The sequence below is a fragment of the Giraffa tippelskirchi genome, chromosome 13 (genome assembly GCF_054371585.1).
Source record: "Giraffa tippelskirchi isolate mGirTip1 chromosome 13, T2T-mGirTip1v1.2.pri, whole genome shotgun sequence".
In the NCBI taxonomy this organism is placed as follows: domain Eukaryota; kingdom Metazoa; phylum Chordata; class Mammalia; order Artiodactyla; family Giraffidae; genus Giraffa; species Giraffa tippelskirchi.
In genome coordinates this window covers 65964890-65983112 of record NC_137287.1, presented here as the reverse complement: position 1 = coordinate 65983112, position 18223 = coordinate 65964890, and the positions used below count along the sequence as shown (strand labels likewise).

At 37.4% G+C, this 18223-nt stretch overlaps 1 protein-coding gene across 3 annotated transcripts in view; it reads left to right on the top strand.

Annotated features, from left to right (window-relative positions):
- Window positions 1-15063, top strand: part of NEBL (nebulette) — a 363259-nt gene extending 348196 nt beyond the window's left edge. For 2 of the 3 annotated variants that reach the window (XM_081556674.1, XM_081556673.1), the window contains 2 exons: window positions 7938-8044; window positions 9685-14322. In XM_081556674.1, coding sequence (XP_081412800.1) covers window positions 7938-8044; window positions 9685-9861 — 284 coding nt within the window. In that variant the 3' untranslated portion in view covers window positions 9862-14322. Of the gene's footprint in view, window positions 1-7937; window positions 8045-9684 lie in introns of all 3 variants that reach the window. The other variant, XM_081556675.1, reaches the window with a different exon arrangement.
- The last annotated feature ends 3160 nt before the right edge of the window (window positions 15064-18223 follow it).

The window sequence follows — 18223 nt, the reverse complement described above, 5'->3', positions numbered from 1 at the left end:
GAGTTGCCTCTGAGATCATAAGAAGCCTGCCTTGTGCTTCTCCCTGTTAGACCTCTTTCTGTTTATTCCCCTCCCTCTCGCTCCCGTCTGCCCCACTGGTGGGAGTGTATGGTTGATGCTGACTCTTCTGACTTAAGGTCAGGCCCTCTCCACGTCTAGAAGCTCCTCTCTACACCGTAGAGCTCTTCCACGTTTTTGAATTCATAATGCATATTTGTAGATGCATCTTTTGCTATCTTGGCATTTTGCGCATGATCATGTTGATGTGGTACAACCCAGAGTTTAGTTTTTGGAGTCAGATTGTTAGCATTTAAATACTAGCTCCTATGTGGCTCTGATATTTTTGACCAAGTTACTGAATCTTGCTAACCTTTGGACTTCCTGTCTGTAAAGTGGGCATTTACTATCTGTAAAGTGGTGATGATTCCACCAGTTTGTATATGTGACACACTAGGCACAGGGCCCCACATGGTTTAAGGAGAGGAACCAACCATGCCAACTTACCCAAGACTAAGAGGGTTCCTGGGAAGCAGAACCATCAGTGCAAAACCAGAGAAAGTTGCAAGCTGAGTTAGTCCACCTAGTTGTAAGCAATTCATTTATATTATTCAATACTTATTGTATTTATATTTTGTATTCCTATGTTACATCTTTCCCCTGTTAGGTCTCATAGAGGCTCATATCTAGGTGCTTAAACATCTTCGTGTGTACTGCATTTTCCTAAAAGAGATTTACATTACCTTATGGTAATAAAATTCACATACAACTAGAAAATTAAAACAAAGATGACATGGAGGAGAAATCGTTAGGAATGTAGCATCGGCTTGAGAGATAATTTTTGATTTTGCAAAGACAGTTTTTAAAAATGTGTTCCGAATGCTTAGAACAGTGTGACTAATAAAAGAGGTTAACTGTTACCTCCAGGAAAAAATTATACACAAAAGAAAATATAATCACAGATTGCTACTGTTTAATCAAGTGATCAAGCAATCCCAAAGCGCAGTGTGGCTGCAGGGCTGTCTTGCCACACTTCCATAAATCCAGCTGGTAAGAAAACAAAGAAACCTTTATACCCACAACACAGCAGGCAGCATGGGCTTCATGTGGCAAGGATTCTGATTCCCTGTGCCCCTCCACCCTCTGAGTTGCAAGGACAATATGGCAGCAGGTGGTGGGTGCAAGCCCAGGTAGATGCTGAACACACAGAGGCTGTGTGTCGCAGCTGAGAAAGGCTAAGCTTAGGAAACTCGCAGTCATGTAAGAGGATTACTAGCAAACCTGCCCAAATTTTGCCCCACAGGGAGACACTATCTATATCAACCCAATTAGGAATCAAGTCTTCTCTGGGGAGGAAAGGGAGATTTTATTATTGGAAAGACATTTTTTGACTGCAAAGCCTTCATTTCCTCTCAGATGGCCCTGCCCTGGTCAACACCCCAAAAGTGGGGACTTTGTCCACCCCTCCATCATTGGTGCCATGTGGTGCTTGCCTCACCAAGAGTGTCGCATGTTAGCCCCTCAGTTATCCTGCAGTGAGCTTCTTTTGGCTCAGCTTTCTTCCCACAATCCCCAGTTGTTCCTTGAGTCCTGAGTTAAATATTTGTCTCCACAAATAAGGACACTTATCCCACTCATGAGAGCTCCATTCTCATGACCTAATCACCCAAAGTCCCCATCTCCAAATATCACCACATTTTGGGATTAGGATTCAACACATGAATTTGTGGGGATACAGACATTTGGTCCATTGCAGGAGGAGAGAGGGAATTTGGGAGTAGCATAAATAGGGTCACACGTGCCCCTAAATTTGTTTCAGGTGGAGAAGAAGGAATCCAGTGGTAGCTTAGTTGCTCTTCATGTGACTGCCCATTTGAATTGCTTGGAAGATTTAAAAAAAAACACCAGTGTCCACTCCTTCCCACTCCCGCTCCCACCGCGGAGACTCTGATTTACTTAATAGGGGTGGTGGGGAGACATGGACAACAGCCTGATTTTAAAATACTCCAGGTGAATTTAATATGCAGCCAGTTGAAACTCACTGCAAGTAACTGAATCCTCTCTGTCTCTTCCTTTTTTCCCATAGTGACCTGGTGGACTGTAGCCCACCAGGCTCCTCTGTCCATGGGATTCTCTAGGCAAAAATACTGGAGTGGGTTGCCATACCTTCCTCCAGGGGATCTTCCCAACCCAGGAATCAAATTCAGGTCTCCAGCATTACAGGCAGATTCTTTACCATCTGAGCCACCAGGGAAGTCCCAGATAGGATCAAGCTTATTGTTTAATATTTACTTCAAAACTAACAGCATCTGCATACTTTCTCTTTTAAATTCATGTCTTCATTCAATTTAGCAATCTTCCTGTGCTTGTCTAAATTTGTTGGTGTTGTTTAGTCGCTAAGTTGTGTCTGACTCTTTGCAATCCCATGGACTGTAGCCCACCAGGCTCCTCTGTCCATGAAATTTCCCAGGCAAGAACCCTGGAGTGGATTACCATTCCCTTCTCCAGGGGATCTTCCTGACCCAGGGATCGAACCCAGGACTTCTACACTGGCAGGCAGATTCTTTACCACTGAGCCACCAGGGGAAAATAAAACCTCATTAAATTCTTTGACATGTATTAGCTGATAAAACCATAGTCAGGTGTTAGAAAATATGATGATTTCATTGCATCTTGTATTAGTTACTGGAAAATTCCTGAGGGCTGATTTTCTCCTTATTCTAGATTTTTAAAAATGCCTGTAAGTAAACCCACAATTTATTTTCTCTGTGCATGTTATCTGTAGTAGCTCTAGACTTAATGCTTGTGTCCCTCCAAACTCATAGACTGAAATCCTTACCCCCAGTATGATGGTAATGTGGCCTCTGGGAGGTGATTAGTTTGTGAGGGTGCAGTTCTCGTGAATGGAATTAGTGCCCTTATATAAGAGACTCCCCCCATATAGATAAATAAATAATAAAAACAAAAGAGACCCCACACAGTTCCATCACCCTCTCCCCCTCCTGCCATGTAAAGGACTCAGTGAAAAGATAGCCTTCTGTGAATCAGGAAACAGATCCTCACCAGACACCGAACCCGCTGATGCTTTACTTTGGACTTCCCAGCTTCCAGAATTGTGAGAAAGAAATGATGTTGGTTAAGCCACCTAGAGTGGTATTTTTATACCAGCCCAAATGGTTTCATACCAGGCCAAGACATCGGTACAACATGATATTTATTTTTATGTTCTGCATTTGAAATTTGACTATAGTAATGACTATTACTCTATAGTCATTGTGAGGCTGTCAAAACCTCCACTCTGTCTGTAATGACCTGAGACTTTTATTGTGGTCACTGTGCAGAGGTGGTTATTCTGATGCCTTCCTGGTTAACCTCCCAGCCTCTGGATTTTTATTCTATAAAGTGGAAATACAATGAATGACACGTGTATTAGAGGGTTGTTCTGTTTTGCTAAGGGGCAATATATAAAGCACCAGGCACATGGAGGATACCTCCGTAATACTCCTTTTCTTCTGCTGCTTACTCTTGGTACCTCCCCAAGACGGGACATTTTTGGGTGTGCTTTTTCTACTGCTAATTGAGGTAATTCTACTTTTTCTTCATTAAATTTTTTTTGGTTCATTTACTCTAATCTTCACATGTTTGCATGTATTTCCTTATTTATCTAGTTTCAGATTTCTGAAGGCTCCTAAAGATTTTTCTTCATACATTTTCACCTTCTGTTTTATGGTCTTCCTGTGTACTTCTTTACCTTGATTTTCTTTCCTTCCATTGTAAGACTAGACCCTAAATAGAAAAATATTAGTGTTGGCTGTTTATGGAAGAATTTATTGGGCACTAGGAGGGAGATTTTGGTTTTATAAATACTATGAATGCATTCATGCTAAGTTGCTTCAGTCTTGTCAGACTCTTTGCAACCCCATGGACTATAGTCTTCCAGTCTCCTCTGTTCATGGAATTTCCCAGGCAAGAATACTGGAGTGGATTGTCATGCCCTCCTTAGGGGACCCTCCTGATCTCTCTTATGTCTCTTGATTGGCAGGCATGTTCTTTACCACTAGTGCCACCTGGGAAACCCTTATAAATATTACAAGACATTCAAATAGAGCCCCAAATCTGCAGAGCTTTAGTCAGCTTCCAGATCTCTGGTCAATCTCTGGTTTATCAATGTGAAATGGAAGTTGAGTCACACTTTCATATTTTGTGGTTGCCTGAGTATGATGAAAGCTATTGTTTTTTGGCCTTTATTGTTTTGAAATAGAAACTGCTTAACCTCGAGACTCCTGAGGTTGAGCATCAGGAGTCTTTACCATCATCTGTGCCAGTGTGCGTGGGGACTGACCACTAGTGTAATAAGGAAGGCACTGTGCGTTCTTCTCTTTCTTAAGAAATTCTTGTTCATTGCAAAATTAGCCTAATATCTTGCTTTTGCAAAACCGATTGAATTCTATATTTTCATGAACAATATCTCATACTCATCTTTTACTCAAATTTTATTAAGGAGTAAACCCAATTTCCAGAGCCATTGCTTGAAATTTCCTTTTGCTTGTTCCACCTATGTTTCATAAAAAACATTAATGTAGCAAAACAATAAAAAAGCAGTATTTGTGCCTGCTTTTAAATAGGCATTTGCTTTTAGTAAGTTGATTCCTCTGAGCTCTCAGTTATATTTTTATAGTCCTAATAGGAGCTTCCTAAAAGATCTTTTATCGTACCAAGTGTGAGGTAAATAACAAGTTTGATAACCCCAAAAGGACTTGTGTTAAATAATGTAGCCAGAGAGGGAGATGAAAATAATCACTAAAGGTGTGAGGAGAGACCATAAGGACAAGATAGTTTGTATTTACTCTGAGATTTCTCATTCTAAACTCTTCTGTTCTTTCCAACCCATGCATATTTAGGATAAACACTTTCTTCTCCCTCTGTATTTCACAGTAGCTACAGATTCCTTTCGGAGGTCAGATTTGAACAATTGAGTAGGCATAAATTTACTTCATTTTTAAATGCCAAAATTAGAGAACACTTTTTAAAACAATTTTTATTGGAGTATAGTTGATTTACATGTTGTGTTAGTTAGGTGTACAGCAAAGTAAATCAGTTATACATATATTCATTCTTTTTTAGATTTTAGATCTTTTCTCATATATATTATTAAAGAATATTAAGTAGAGTTCCCTGATCTATACAGTAGGTCTTTATTATCAATTTTATAATGGTAGTATGTCTATGTCAATCCCAATCTCCTAATTTAGTCTTCTCTCCTTTCTCTTTTGGTAATCATAAGTTTGTCTTCTATACCTATGACTCTATTTCTGTTTTGTAAATAAATCCATCTGTACCACCTTTCTAAATTCCACATATGTGTGTTAATATATGATATTTGTTTTTCTCTCTATGACTTAACATGACTTTATGACAGTCTCTAAATCCATCTACATCTCTGAAAGTGGCACAATTCCATTTTTATGGCTGAGTAATATTCCATTGTATATACGTGCCACATCTTGTTTGTCCATTTCTCTGTTGATCGGCATTTACGTGGCTTCCATATCTTGGCTATTGTAAATAGTGCTTCTGTGAACATTGGAGTACATGTATCTTTTCAAATTATGGTTCTGTATGTAGAGAATACTTTTAAACAGCATTTCTTGAGTTGTCAGTACTGATGGGTGCTAAACCTGTGTAAACTTAAATGTGTTACAGCCTATGAGATAGCATATTTAAGAATTTTTTCATCATTGTCCTTTCTTGATTTTTTTCCCCAAAATATTTTAAGATGATTGTGCTTGACTCTGTACATCAAAATTTAAAGGTCATAGTTAAATAGTGTGACAAAGGATTGAGGGTTTAATTTTTAATTTTAATTAATTTTAAAGGGTTACTTATTTAATCTTAAGTATTCACATATAGATCAAGATAATAATGAAGAAATGACTTGTTTAAATGGATAAAAACCCAGTCCAGAGCTGCTAGCTGGTCATGCAGTTGGAGTCACTGATTAATATGTATTTAAGGAAATGCCTTAAGTGTCCTGAGCCATTTCTTTAATTGGGCATAGGATAAATATCCAAGACCATCATAGCTATAGGAGGACAACTGGTTTTATCACTCCTCTAATGCCTGCATGCTTTGAATGTAGTGGACAGTGATAATTGTTCACATCCATGCAGGCTTACCAAGTGACAGGAAGGGTAGTAAGCTCTATGCACACATGACGTCTTTTAAATATTTGCTGATAGTCAAGGGAGAAAATAAATGAGTGGTCAGTGCTTTCTGCTTCCAACATAAGGGAAAGCTGTTTTACTCAGCTAATTAATTAGGTCTGGATTTTTATGGAAATTATTTTTTCTTCATGAGTGAATTTTGACAACATTCTTGACATCTATTAACGTTAAACATTTAAATTGAGTTGATAATGTTAAAAAGTGCTGTTTTCTGAAGTATTTGATGTTTAATAACTTTAGAATATACTGCAATCCAAGTTAAGTGCTTTCTCTAGAAAGACATTAAATAAACACAATTACAACATTATAATATGAATTAATTCAAGAACTACTTTAAAATCTCCATTTAACCTAATATCACTATTATATGGAGAATACGTTAATGATTTTTAACTTTCTGATGATTAAACCTCTTTAAAGTTTGATGTTCTCATATATCATTAGAATGAGTATGCCACTTATAAAATAATAATTATTCATAATACCCAAGAATTACATCTGCTTTATTCTTTTATTATAATGTCCTGAGTAAATCAACCATTATAGTAACTTTATATACTCAACCTGATTGAACAAACAAGACAATCTATTGTGGGTTTTTATAGGACTTGTATCATACAAGTTTTACTATGATGAAGGGAATGCCTCCTAAAATACCTTCATGTATAGGCCGTGATTCTGGTTACAAATACACACTACTGATTTTTGTGGGGTTTTATCTAGCTTCTGTATTAGTTTCTCTAGAATTCTGTTTTCCTCAAAACAGGAACTATGTCTTTTGAATGTCATTAATTAGTGTGAGACTAGCACAAACTAAGTGAATACTCTCTTTTTTTAATGTAGAAGTTTAATGTTTATGAAATTCTTTAAGTGGTTTGGTTCCTAAGGTTTTGTAACATTATTCAACTGACTTATAGCCAAAATAAAATGATTCATATATGATCCATATAGTCTACATAAAATTTTCTTTACTGCTTAACAAACATTTGTTTCTAAACATATGCTATGTTTACCATCTTTGTAAAGGTAACATTCAGCAGTATGTCTCAAAATACTGAAAGCATCTATTGTTAAGTATTCAATATTTTGTGAAAACACTTATATCCTGTCACTGGTTTGACAATCCAATTAAATTCCTTTAAATTTCTTTTTTTTTAATTGACATATAGGTGATTTGCAATGTTGTGTTAGTTTCAGATTTAAGTGATTCAGTTATACATATACATGTAAATCTATTCTTTTTCAGATTCTTTTCCTTTCTAGGTTATTATAAAATATTGAGTATAGTTCCCTATGCTATACAGTAAGTCTTTGCTGTAAATTCCTTTAAATTTCTTATTTTTATTTTGGAAAATGCCTACAAGGATCATACAGCCAAGTGAAAACATGATTTTTTAAAGAGATTATGGAAATTTTTGTTATTTGTGTTGTTTTAATATATAGCATCTGCAATAGAGCATTACAAGCATTTCTAACATGTATTTGATTGCATGTTACATTGATTACCTATATATGCCCTTAATGACTGAAGTTTATAGTACCCTAGAGATCACTTATAACATCACTGCTCAAATTTCATATGACACTGAAAATGGCGTTTTGTTCCAGAATTGTCTAGCTGAGCATGGGGTTACTTGAGGGCTTGGGATGGGTACTTTGAGGCTCATTTTAAGGATTCTTTGTGTGTGTGTGTGTGTGTGTCTGTTTAATGTCCAGCACCTGTTCTTCCTGGAGCCTACCAGCAAAGCCATTCTCAAGGGTATGGGTACATGCATCAGACCAGCCTGTCATCTGTGAGGTCAATGCAGCATTCACCAAATCTAGTAAGTGCCTGATTGAAGTGCTCCTCCTTCCCTGGTCTTCATAATATAAAAGCACATGGAATACAGTTGGATTGAATATGGTTCATTTTTTACATGAAATGTAAGTGATGATGTGTTGTCATTTGTATAGCTTCTTCTAAGGAAATAGAAGGAGGTAGAGGATATATAGAGGTAAACCACTGAGAAGGGGAAGCATGATGTGAAAACATGTAAACAATGAAACATACTAAGACTCTACCAATATTCTGTCCTCATTGTTACCTCATGATTGGAAATAGTCAACCAAGTTCTTCATTCAGTAAAAAATCACAAATATTTGGTCATGTTAACTAGTTAATCAGAATGGCCATGGAAACCTGAAGGACACGGTCAACATATGTCTTTGAGCTCTCCTCTTGGAAATCTTGGAGAGCTGACTCATTCATTGAATGGAAGGCTTGGAAGCAGATTCCAGACCACTTAGTCCAGTTTGGCATCTTATGATGAAATTGCTTCTCAAGCTCCTGACACAGTCTGTTGGCCTTTGTCTGTGTCTGTAGAAATAGGTGGCCCTTCTAAACAGCTTGTAAGATATCTTTTTAAAATATATTTGTAAAAGTATAGTTGCCTTTAATATTATATTAGTTTCAGGTATACAACATAGTGATTTGGTATTCTTATAGATTTTGTACCATACAGAATTATTATAATATTATTGACTGTTTCCCTGTGCTATGCATCACATGTCTGTGACTTATTCCCTTTAACTGGTGGTAAGGAATCTTTAATCACTCTAAAATTCTTGCATCTCAGCCAATTTCCTCAGTCTACGAATGCACTTGATTTTGAGGTTGTCTGTTATTATTAGCTAAATTCTTGGCCTCAAATGAAAACAAATATAGTAAAACTCAACTCATTATAACAGGGATTTAATTATATGTACCTCAATATTCATGACATTTATATGCTAAATGTCTCCTATCACATGATACAAAATCCTATTGAGTATATTATGGATTTTTTTCTTTTTATTTTTTTGAAATATTTAAAAGTAGAAACAAAATTTTTTAGTAAAGTTCATCACCTCTGCCAGGGGACCAATGGTTGTAATGACTTAGCAGTGACTTGGGCCTGTCTGCCGCTATGGTAGGTTTTGTTCTCTGAAGAATGTGGACTAGGGGAGAATCTACATAATCTAAGGTCTCTGGGCTTATCTGAAGCTGGGGGAGTGGCTTTACTGCTTCAAAGCTTACTTTTTAAACAAAGCTTTTTATTTTGTATTGGGGTATAGCCAATTAACAAACAGTGTTGTGATAGTTTCCGGTGAACAGCGCAAGGATTCAGCCATACATACCCCCCAAACGCTCTGCCCTCCATCCAGGCTGTCACGTAACATGGAGCAGAGCTCCAAGTGCTCAAAGCTTACTTTTTGACAGTAGCTGTTGTATTTAGTGGCTTGCTCTGGTCCACAGTATTACCCCTTTTGCCAGACTAGTAACCTTGAAATGAACACAATCAGGATAGACAGTAGGCTCCAGAAATAGATGTGCTCCGAAAGGTTCCTGGTAGTTCCTTTATGTGTGGGCTGGTTTGTCACGGTTGGCATTTGTAGCTATGACTGTCTTGGTGTCCATCGTGTGACCCCATCTTTCCTTTCTCAGAGGACCTACCGAGCCATGTACGATTACAGTGCCCAGGATGAAGATGAAGTCTCCTTCAGAGATGGTGACTACATCGTCAATGTGCAGCCCATTGACGATGGCTGGATGTATGGCACGGTGCAGAGAACTGGAAAAACCGGAATGCTTCCAGCGAATTACATTGAGTTTGTTAATTAATCATTTCTCCTTGCCCTTTGAGCTTTGTTCTAATGTGTACTAAACCCAATCTTTTTAAAAGATAGAAGATACTTTTAAGACAACTTGGCAGTTATTTTACAATAATCTATCCTTACTTTGACAATTAGACACGCAGGTACCAGGAAGAAGGAATGATTTCTGGGCTGAAAAACAGCAGCATTTTTGGTAATTCGTATAAACAAATAATTAGGTCTGGAGACCTGGTGCTGCTAGTTGTGTTAATGGTTTCCTTTGATTGGCTATTGAACCCTTCTGGGATAACATATTTTTGTAGACTTTAATAGAGATGTTGATTGTCCCTTAAATGTCACAAATATATGAAACTTCTTAGCTGTCACTTTGGAATCACCAGAAGCCAGTCCTCTTAATTCAATAACACAGTTGATAATTTAAAAACCATTTAGATTTTGAGTCACAAGGCAATTTCCAATTCAAGTGAAAATTGCCTAAATATAATAAATGTGAGCAGTGGAAGAATGACAGTTCAGTTAAAATTATATTGACTGGTGGCCTTAGGGATCTAGAAACTTTCAATGAACAAAGAAATTTCCTTGTTCCCTGGGCTGACTTGGGTCTATTTATTTCTCATTTGTACCGAGGCATATCCTATTCTCCATTTACATTCTATGAACCTAAGTACACGCTTGGCTCCATAGAATGTCAGGACCAAATAACTTCACAGCTACTCTGCAAAGGGCAAAATTTAAGGTCATCTATGTTATTTCCCTAATACTAATAGCCTTTACCCTGTTGCATGTCATGTAGGTTCAAGCTTCTGTAACATAGGCAGCTGCACTGCCCTGTTCCTGTTATTCAAACACCAAGTGTGGCCGATAACCTAAAAGCCCTCCCCTCTAGATGCCAGCTCATCAGAAAAGCATAACTTGAAAAGTTGCTTGAGATTCTCCTGCTGCATTGCACTCTAGTTTTGAAGGATTTACACCTTAGGACATAGATGTATACGCTAGCAAATAAGTGATTTAGGCATTTATTGAACAGCTTCCATTAACTTAATGCCACTGTTGACTTAAAAGTTAAGACTTCCTAGAAGCCAGTGACAAAGCTGGAATATGAAGTGTGCTGGGAGAAACCAGTGAACAAAAGATTACCAGCTGCACACACAGAGAGACAGGTGATCTGGTTTCTTATTTGGGAAAACAGTATTCAGATTTGGATAGAAATCTAGCTACAGAAATTGCTTAATGAAAAGACTTCCTTTCCACTTTCTGGTTTTTATTTTCTAAATCACATTTGGAAGTGAGATGGGGATGTCACCAGAGATTTGACAAGTTGTTCATTAAAAAAGAAATTGTTGTCACATTTTAATTTTCAAATGAGTGACTTTGCAGGCTCTTGATGGATTCACAGCCATGACTGTCATGTCATGAAATTTTCACCTGGAGTCCACAGTCAAGTTCACTGGAGAGATTCACGCCCATCAGCAACTCTGGGTTTTTCTGATTGTGCCATTAGTGAGACTTGCAACAGAGTAGCAGTCATGTAGGGTCTGACTCTACAGCTATGATGAAACTGAAAAAGCAAAATGTAGTTACAAACATGTAATCAAATATATGGGCCTTGGGGATACCTGCCTTAGTGATATATTCAAAGAAATTAACAAAATAAGCTGTAAAACATCTTTTCTTGAAATGTTTATTAGTACAAAGGCAAATATTAATTCATTTACACCTTTGAAAAGTAAGCACATAGTTTTGAAAATCTGTAGTTTCATTTTTATCAGGCTAAAATAGTAATTAGATAAGCTTTATTACACTCAAGCAACATACTATATGACACTGATGTAAAACTGAGAAGAGAAAAATTCAGGCAAATAACTAAAGGTTATTTGAGGGGGGTTTACAGATCACCACATAATCAGCTTGCCTGATTTTCTGTCATTGAAATGATCAGTTGTGATTCAATTGATTAAACCCCGTACTGGTTTTGGTGTTTTATACACAAACCAACGAAAACAAACAGAACTTGGAATATTCTTGCAAAAATTCCTTTGCATTAAAACTGAGGGCAACAAGCTAGCTTAGTTTTATTATACCATTAAGTAAATATTTATGATTCACCCAGAGAGACTACTTTTTGTGATTATAAGAGAGTAGTTGTTGATTAAATCTGCAGACTAAATGTGGGACGGGTACACGTTTTGATAAGTAGCACATTTATAGGAAGCTCAAAGGAAACCAATTTGAAATGATGGTTATAATGGGGAAATAGTCATAAAATAACAGCTTGATGTTTCATTGTTTTTCTCTTCCACTTATTTCAAAATCAGATTCACTGAATGTAAAAGTCAATACTTATTTGGGGAATAATTTTCCCCAAATTTTAAGCTTCACATAATGTTTGCATAGCAAGATACTTCTGCTTCCAGCCTTTAGGAATTAAGAACTGATCAGAATTTAACTAGAGGGCAGTTATTTTACAATAAAGACTGATGGACAACAAGTTGAACACTTTCCTGATGCTATAATTTGATGATGTTTTCACTGTTATTAAAGCCTGTCAGGATATTAAGCATCTCAGCAGAAATACAGAAAACAATATATGTATAAAACCAAAGTGCTTTTTTTATAGCATCATTTTCAAGACAGCATCCTTGAACACCTTTTCCCCTTTCCACACGCCCCCATCTTGTTTTCAATTTGGCAACAGGTATATCCTACGTAATGTGACAGCTCAAGAAGGGTTTTGAAAAAACAAGTCTTTTAAAAATCAAGTTAAAGAGGGCTGTAAATGCCCAAGCACAGAGAGCATGCACCTGATTTTCTAATTGTGATGTGTTCTCAAACCTGATAAAAGCACAAGGGCAGTCTGATACGCTTTTAAAAGGTCCCGAAAACAGAACTCAAAGGATCATCTCTCTCTTGAGCAGAGCATAGCAACCGAATATATTGCTTGTGGTGTAAGTTTTTGTAGTGAGCGTTTTTACTAATTTTTTTTCTCTGGGAAAGCTTTCTATTTCTAACTTGTGACAAGGCACGTCTTCATGTCTCCTTTTTATTGTTTACACATCCGCAGTGTAGCCCACTTGGAAATAATTATCTGGTTGTCAGATCTCCACACTCTCCCTGCATCTTCTCAGGCTTCCCCCACCTCAGAGACCACACAGGAATTTGCAAGCACAGTTCCCAGGAGCACCTTTTATGAATGTGGATGCAGTTAGACCAGCCCCTCTCTTGCCGCCAGGTTCATTACTTGAGGATGGCAAACATGCAGTTTTGCCAGTCTCGCTACAGTCTTTCTTTCCTTATCTTGTCCGTATTGAGCTCGACAACACTCTGGGATTTGGGAAGAAGGTTTCCCTAAACACACAGTGGAAGCTTAAGAGGCGCATCTTTTCTTCAGGTTTGCCCATCTCCAGTGGAATGTTTTTTAATGAAAAGATAAAGAAAATGTGTGTGATCCTTTAATAACACCCTCTATATAAAGTGGATATAGTTTATACCAAAATTATAATTATATAGAGATAAAAAATATCAGTGCCTTTTTGATTACCCTTGTTTATTCATTATTGTCTTGGAAAGAAAACCAAGCAAGCAAGCAAGCTTCTGCCTATTCTATAGTAATATTTTATTATATGATTATTGGTATTTTTGTGGTGGGGAAGTGAGATGCTCCTGACGGTTAGGAAAGGTGATAACTGATTGTATTTTGCCTCTAGAGGTTTAGAACTTTAGAAAATACCGACTTCTTTCGTCTATTTCTGAAAGGTTCTTTGTGGATTTATATATAGTTGAGATGCATAAACATAAACGTTAGGTTTGAGATTTAAAATCCTATTGTAAGTTAGAAGAATTATGTTATGAGGCTGAATTCATTACACCAGATGAAAGTCACTTCGTAAATCCATTATACCTTAGCTATTTGCTTCTGATAATCTGAAAGTGGCTGGAGTATGGTTGCTTGGGGTAACTTGACATGGAGGTGAGAAAGCTTTAGTTAATAAGAAGCTCTGTAAACCAAGTGAAGAATGCTAAAATGAAAGTCTTTTTTTGAACTATTCCACACCCATTAAAGGTTCTTTCCAGGCAATTGTCCACTAGCACTGATTCAAGAAAATCAAGACATTGTATGATGCTTCTGTGGCCATCATTCCCTGATGCTTAGACCACTGGATCCACAAGCCTGGAAGGACCCCTAAGGCAAATCTATTCTCCAGTTGTCCTTGTTACTTCAGTATCTTCATGGGAATTCTGTGTGCTTTTTGTGTTTGATGTATGGTATTCGATTTGCATAGTATACACTTCTTCGTAATCCAGTTGCTGTTAAGGATGATTTACTTTAAAGGAAAAGAGAAAACTACATCATAGTCCCCTTCTTTAGTGTTCATACAATGAACAGCTGAGCATTTATAAGTAGCACCAAGTGTATTACAGGCAGGGTGTGGAATCTTTGCTCTTCGACCTGTGATTAAAACATAAACTTGAATCCTTGTGCAGATTGGTTTCTTTTTGCTTCAAAATATGTAGAATTGTGGTTGATGATTAATTTGCAAGATTGTACTAACTTTGAGAGCCTACAGTTTTATAGAAAACACTTCATATTTTAAAATGAAGGAGCTTACAGAATGATACGTTATTAATATAATTTGGCTTTTGTTATGCAAATTGTTAACACCAGCTATTAAAATATATTTTAGTAGAAATGCTTTAATTCATATTTTTTCCTCTACACTGTGAATCTTTAAGCCTTGGTGGACTAGAGCAACATCGTGCTGCCCAAAGGACTAACCTATGCAAACTAGTTCACATTTTAGTGGATGTCACAGTAATTGTGTAATATGCCGTTATTTCCCCCTGCATAATGTACAGCAGCACTGAAATAACACATCCAGCCACGCATCGTGTATGTATAGACAGTTACTCACAAACCCTTGAAGGCTACCATGATCATTAGTATTATCATTCGTGTAAGAGCAGATTGCTAATTTATCTATTGAAACCATTTGAATGAAGTCAGAACAAGAATGACAGATGGATGCATCGGCCATGGCTCCCAAGTGGTCCCTGCAAGTGTTCTCCTGTGATGAAGCCTCGTTCTCAGATGCACTCTCTCCAGGGTATTATTATTCTGTGTCTTTGTTCTGTATTTGTAAAACATTACAACGCTTTAATTTCCTATCTTTACACATTTGGTTTGCTTAAATAAATGCAGGATGTAACAAAATGGTTCCACTTGTCAGTTCTCACCTTGGTTTCTCAGAGCAGTGCTCACTGATAATACCCCGGGTGTGGGTTTATCGTGACAACTCACGTCAAATCACCTCAAAGGTCTGTGCCGGCCTCAGACCGCTTACCTTGGTGAGCCGTTCAGAATGTGTCTTCCTCCTACACATAAACTTAGCTTTAAATGAAAACAATAGTATGCTTTTTCAAGCTGAGTCTCTTTCTGATTTTCTGTCAAAGTGCTACAGTAATACATCATCATAGTTCACTGCTTCCAAGACTGACTTCCTCATATGTCCTCAATAGTACGGCTTTAATTTACTTGTGTTTGAAAGATGAAAGAAACAGCTTGCAACAAAGAGTAGAAAATGCTCAAACTGGGTACACGAAACAGGAAGATGCTCTGTTTTTCCAACTCAGAATGGCTCATTTATCATAGAGGATAATTGCTTTTTCCCCTAATTTTACCATAGTTGGAAAAACCGAGTTTGTTCCTTTTTTTGCCCTCATGTAAATCTACTGAGACCAGGGTATTAGCTTTATTGTGTTATTTTGTAACAGTTCTTTGATAGTGCCTAAATTCTCCCGATTATAAACCGATAAACTCTGCTGATGACACATTTAGTGCTCTTGCGCAAAGAATACTCTTCCTAATCTTGAATTTTCTGTTTTTCATATTCCAAAAGTATGAAATTTTTGTATGCTATTAATCATTAAACATACTTATAATATTTCAAATGGTAAATCAGCTTATTTATTTATTTGAAGAACTTACTTTTTTTCTCTCAAAGTTTTTTTCCCCCCACTGTGCTCATAAATTTTACTCTTTGGAACTCAAGCTGCAGAGAAATGACCAACTTAGCAAGATTTTTTTCCTGAACTAAAATGATTTAGATTTAGAATAAGGTAATCTTATATTTTTATTAACTTAAAACCTTGTGAAGCCAGTTTTACAGATAATTGAGACATATATGACCACTAGAAGTCTAGCAAAGTAACTTTTTACAAAAATACTCATGCATAGTAAATTGAAAAGTAGGTAAAAGGGAAGTTTTGTTCTTTTCTTTACATAATCTGCTTCTTCTATGCAGAGGGATTGAATAGAGTTTTGTGATGGCAGAAAACTGGATAGTGTCCAAATGTGAACTTCAACTACTTTCTGCAGTTCTCAGCACAATTCTCAGGCCTTTGTCCATTTATATTTGTACTTGGGAGCAGCAGAGTTCTGATGAAAAAGAGAATAAGAAAATGGGCTTAAAGGGTGAAAAGACAATATTAGAACAAAAGACCCGGTTACTGATTTTTTATTTATACCATGGCATTTTGATCTTTGCTTTTTTTCACTCTTTTTTTTTAAGTTGCAAACATGAAAGAGACTAGTAGACTAAAATAGAGAAATGAGCAAAATCTGAACACCTGTTATTCCATTTGAGAAAATAAGGAACTTTTCTGCATCCCAAATTTAGTGATTAGATTGCTTTTAAAATGGACTCGTTTCTGGTTCTTGAGTCAAGATAGCCCACTTTTTCCAAAGGGTTGCTCTCCAAGGCCATGTTGCCCTAATTAACTTTCATTATCTTGTCACTCTGGTGACAGGCGACTAGATGGATGTGACCTGACTGGTCTTTTTTTTTTTTTTTTAATAAATTTATTTATTTTAGTTGGGGGCTAATTACTTTACAATATTGTAGTGGTTTTTGCCATACGTTGACATGAATCAGCCATGGGTTTACATGTGTTCCCCATCCTAAACCCCCCTCCCACCTCCCTCCCCATCCCATCCCTCTGGGTCATCCCATTGCCCCAGCCCTGAGCATTTGTCTCATGCATCGAAACTGGAATGGTGTTCTGTTTCACATATGATAATATACATGTTTCAATGCTATCCTCTCAGAACGTCCCGCCCTCACCTTCTCCCTCAGAGTCCATAAGACTGTTCTATGCATCTGTGTCTCTTATTCTATAGGCTGCCCAAGAGCCCTTGACAGGAGCCACACAAGAACTTTACCCAACAAGGAGGATGGTCACTAAACCTGTCCACATCTCCCTGGGGAACCCAAGTATAGAGCTGGTTGGTTAACTGGTGTGATTACTGAAAACTGAGAGCCATAGAGAAAGAAGGAGGAAGTCAGGAGTAAGTGTCACTGTGAGTGAGTAGAAAGCACGAGATGGAAAGAAGAGATTACGACAGATGGAGCAAAAAGTAAAGGGCATGGTTGGTGGTAGCATGAGCCCTGAAGATGGGAAGACGCTGATTCTTGTTTAAGGCAGCCCCTAAGATTCAGGAGCCCCATCCCCTGTTGCAGAGGGAGTGACTATTCTCCATATCAGAAGCACACGGTTCCATTCTAGTCTTGCTGCCTGTGGGACGCCACCTCCTCTTATCTTGATAAAGAACAGATTGCATGAATGTTAGAAACACTTGTGGGATGTCCCCAAATGAGACACCACAGGTGACCAATGTGATTGAAATGCCAATTACATTTTTGCAGTTGACGTGTTGCAACGTTGTCTTAAATCATTTTGTTTTCTTTTACAATGTGGCATATTTCACTGTATATATTCCTACTGAAATTCACTTTAGTTAGAAGTTGTTTCCCTGGGCTCTATGAAAGGTATCAATAATTAATAACAAAAGAATTTAACTTCAACCAGTGGGTTTGTACAAAGAAAGGATTGGGGATTTGGAAAAATATTCTTATCAATTTCTAAGTGTTGGGCAAAGAGCATGGGAATGACTGGGCTCCCTTAGAGAATGACACAGCCACTTACGTCCCAGGGACAAAAGCTGAATTGTTTCTGCATAGCTTTCAGAAATACCTAATTCTTCCAGGTTTCCTCAGTGATAGTTTCTGACTAAGGTGGGTGAAGCAGTGACTGTAACTTATTCATTCAACATATATTTATTCAGTGTTTATGTGATTCAAGGAATAGAACACAGGGACTTTCCTACTATACTGGTAGGGGAAACAATTAAACAACCAAGGATATACATTTATCCACATGTGTATTGTTGTGTATACTTATACAGCTAATTGCTTCATTGCAGTTTGAGAGGTGTTGTGAAAGGGAAGCCTAGTCCTACCCGAGTTCTTGTAGCTGGGCAGGGGTGATCTGTGGACTCCGTGGGGAGGGTGTGGAATACCCTGAGAAGCTGCTAT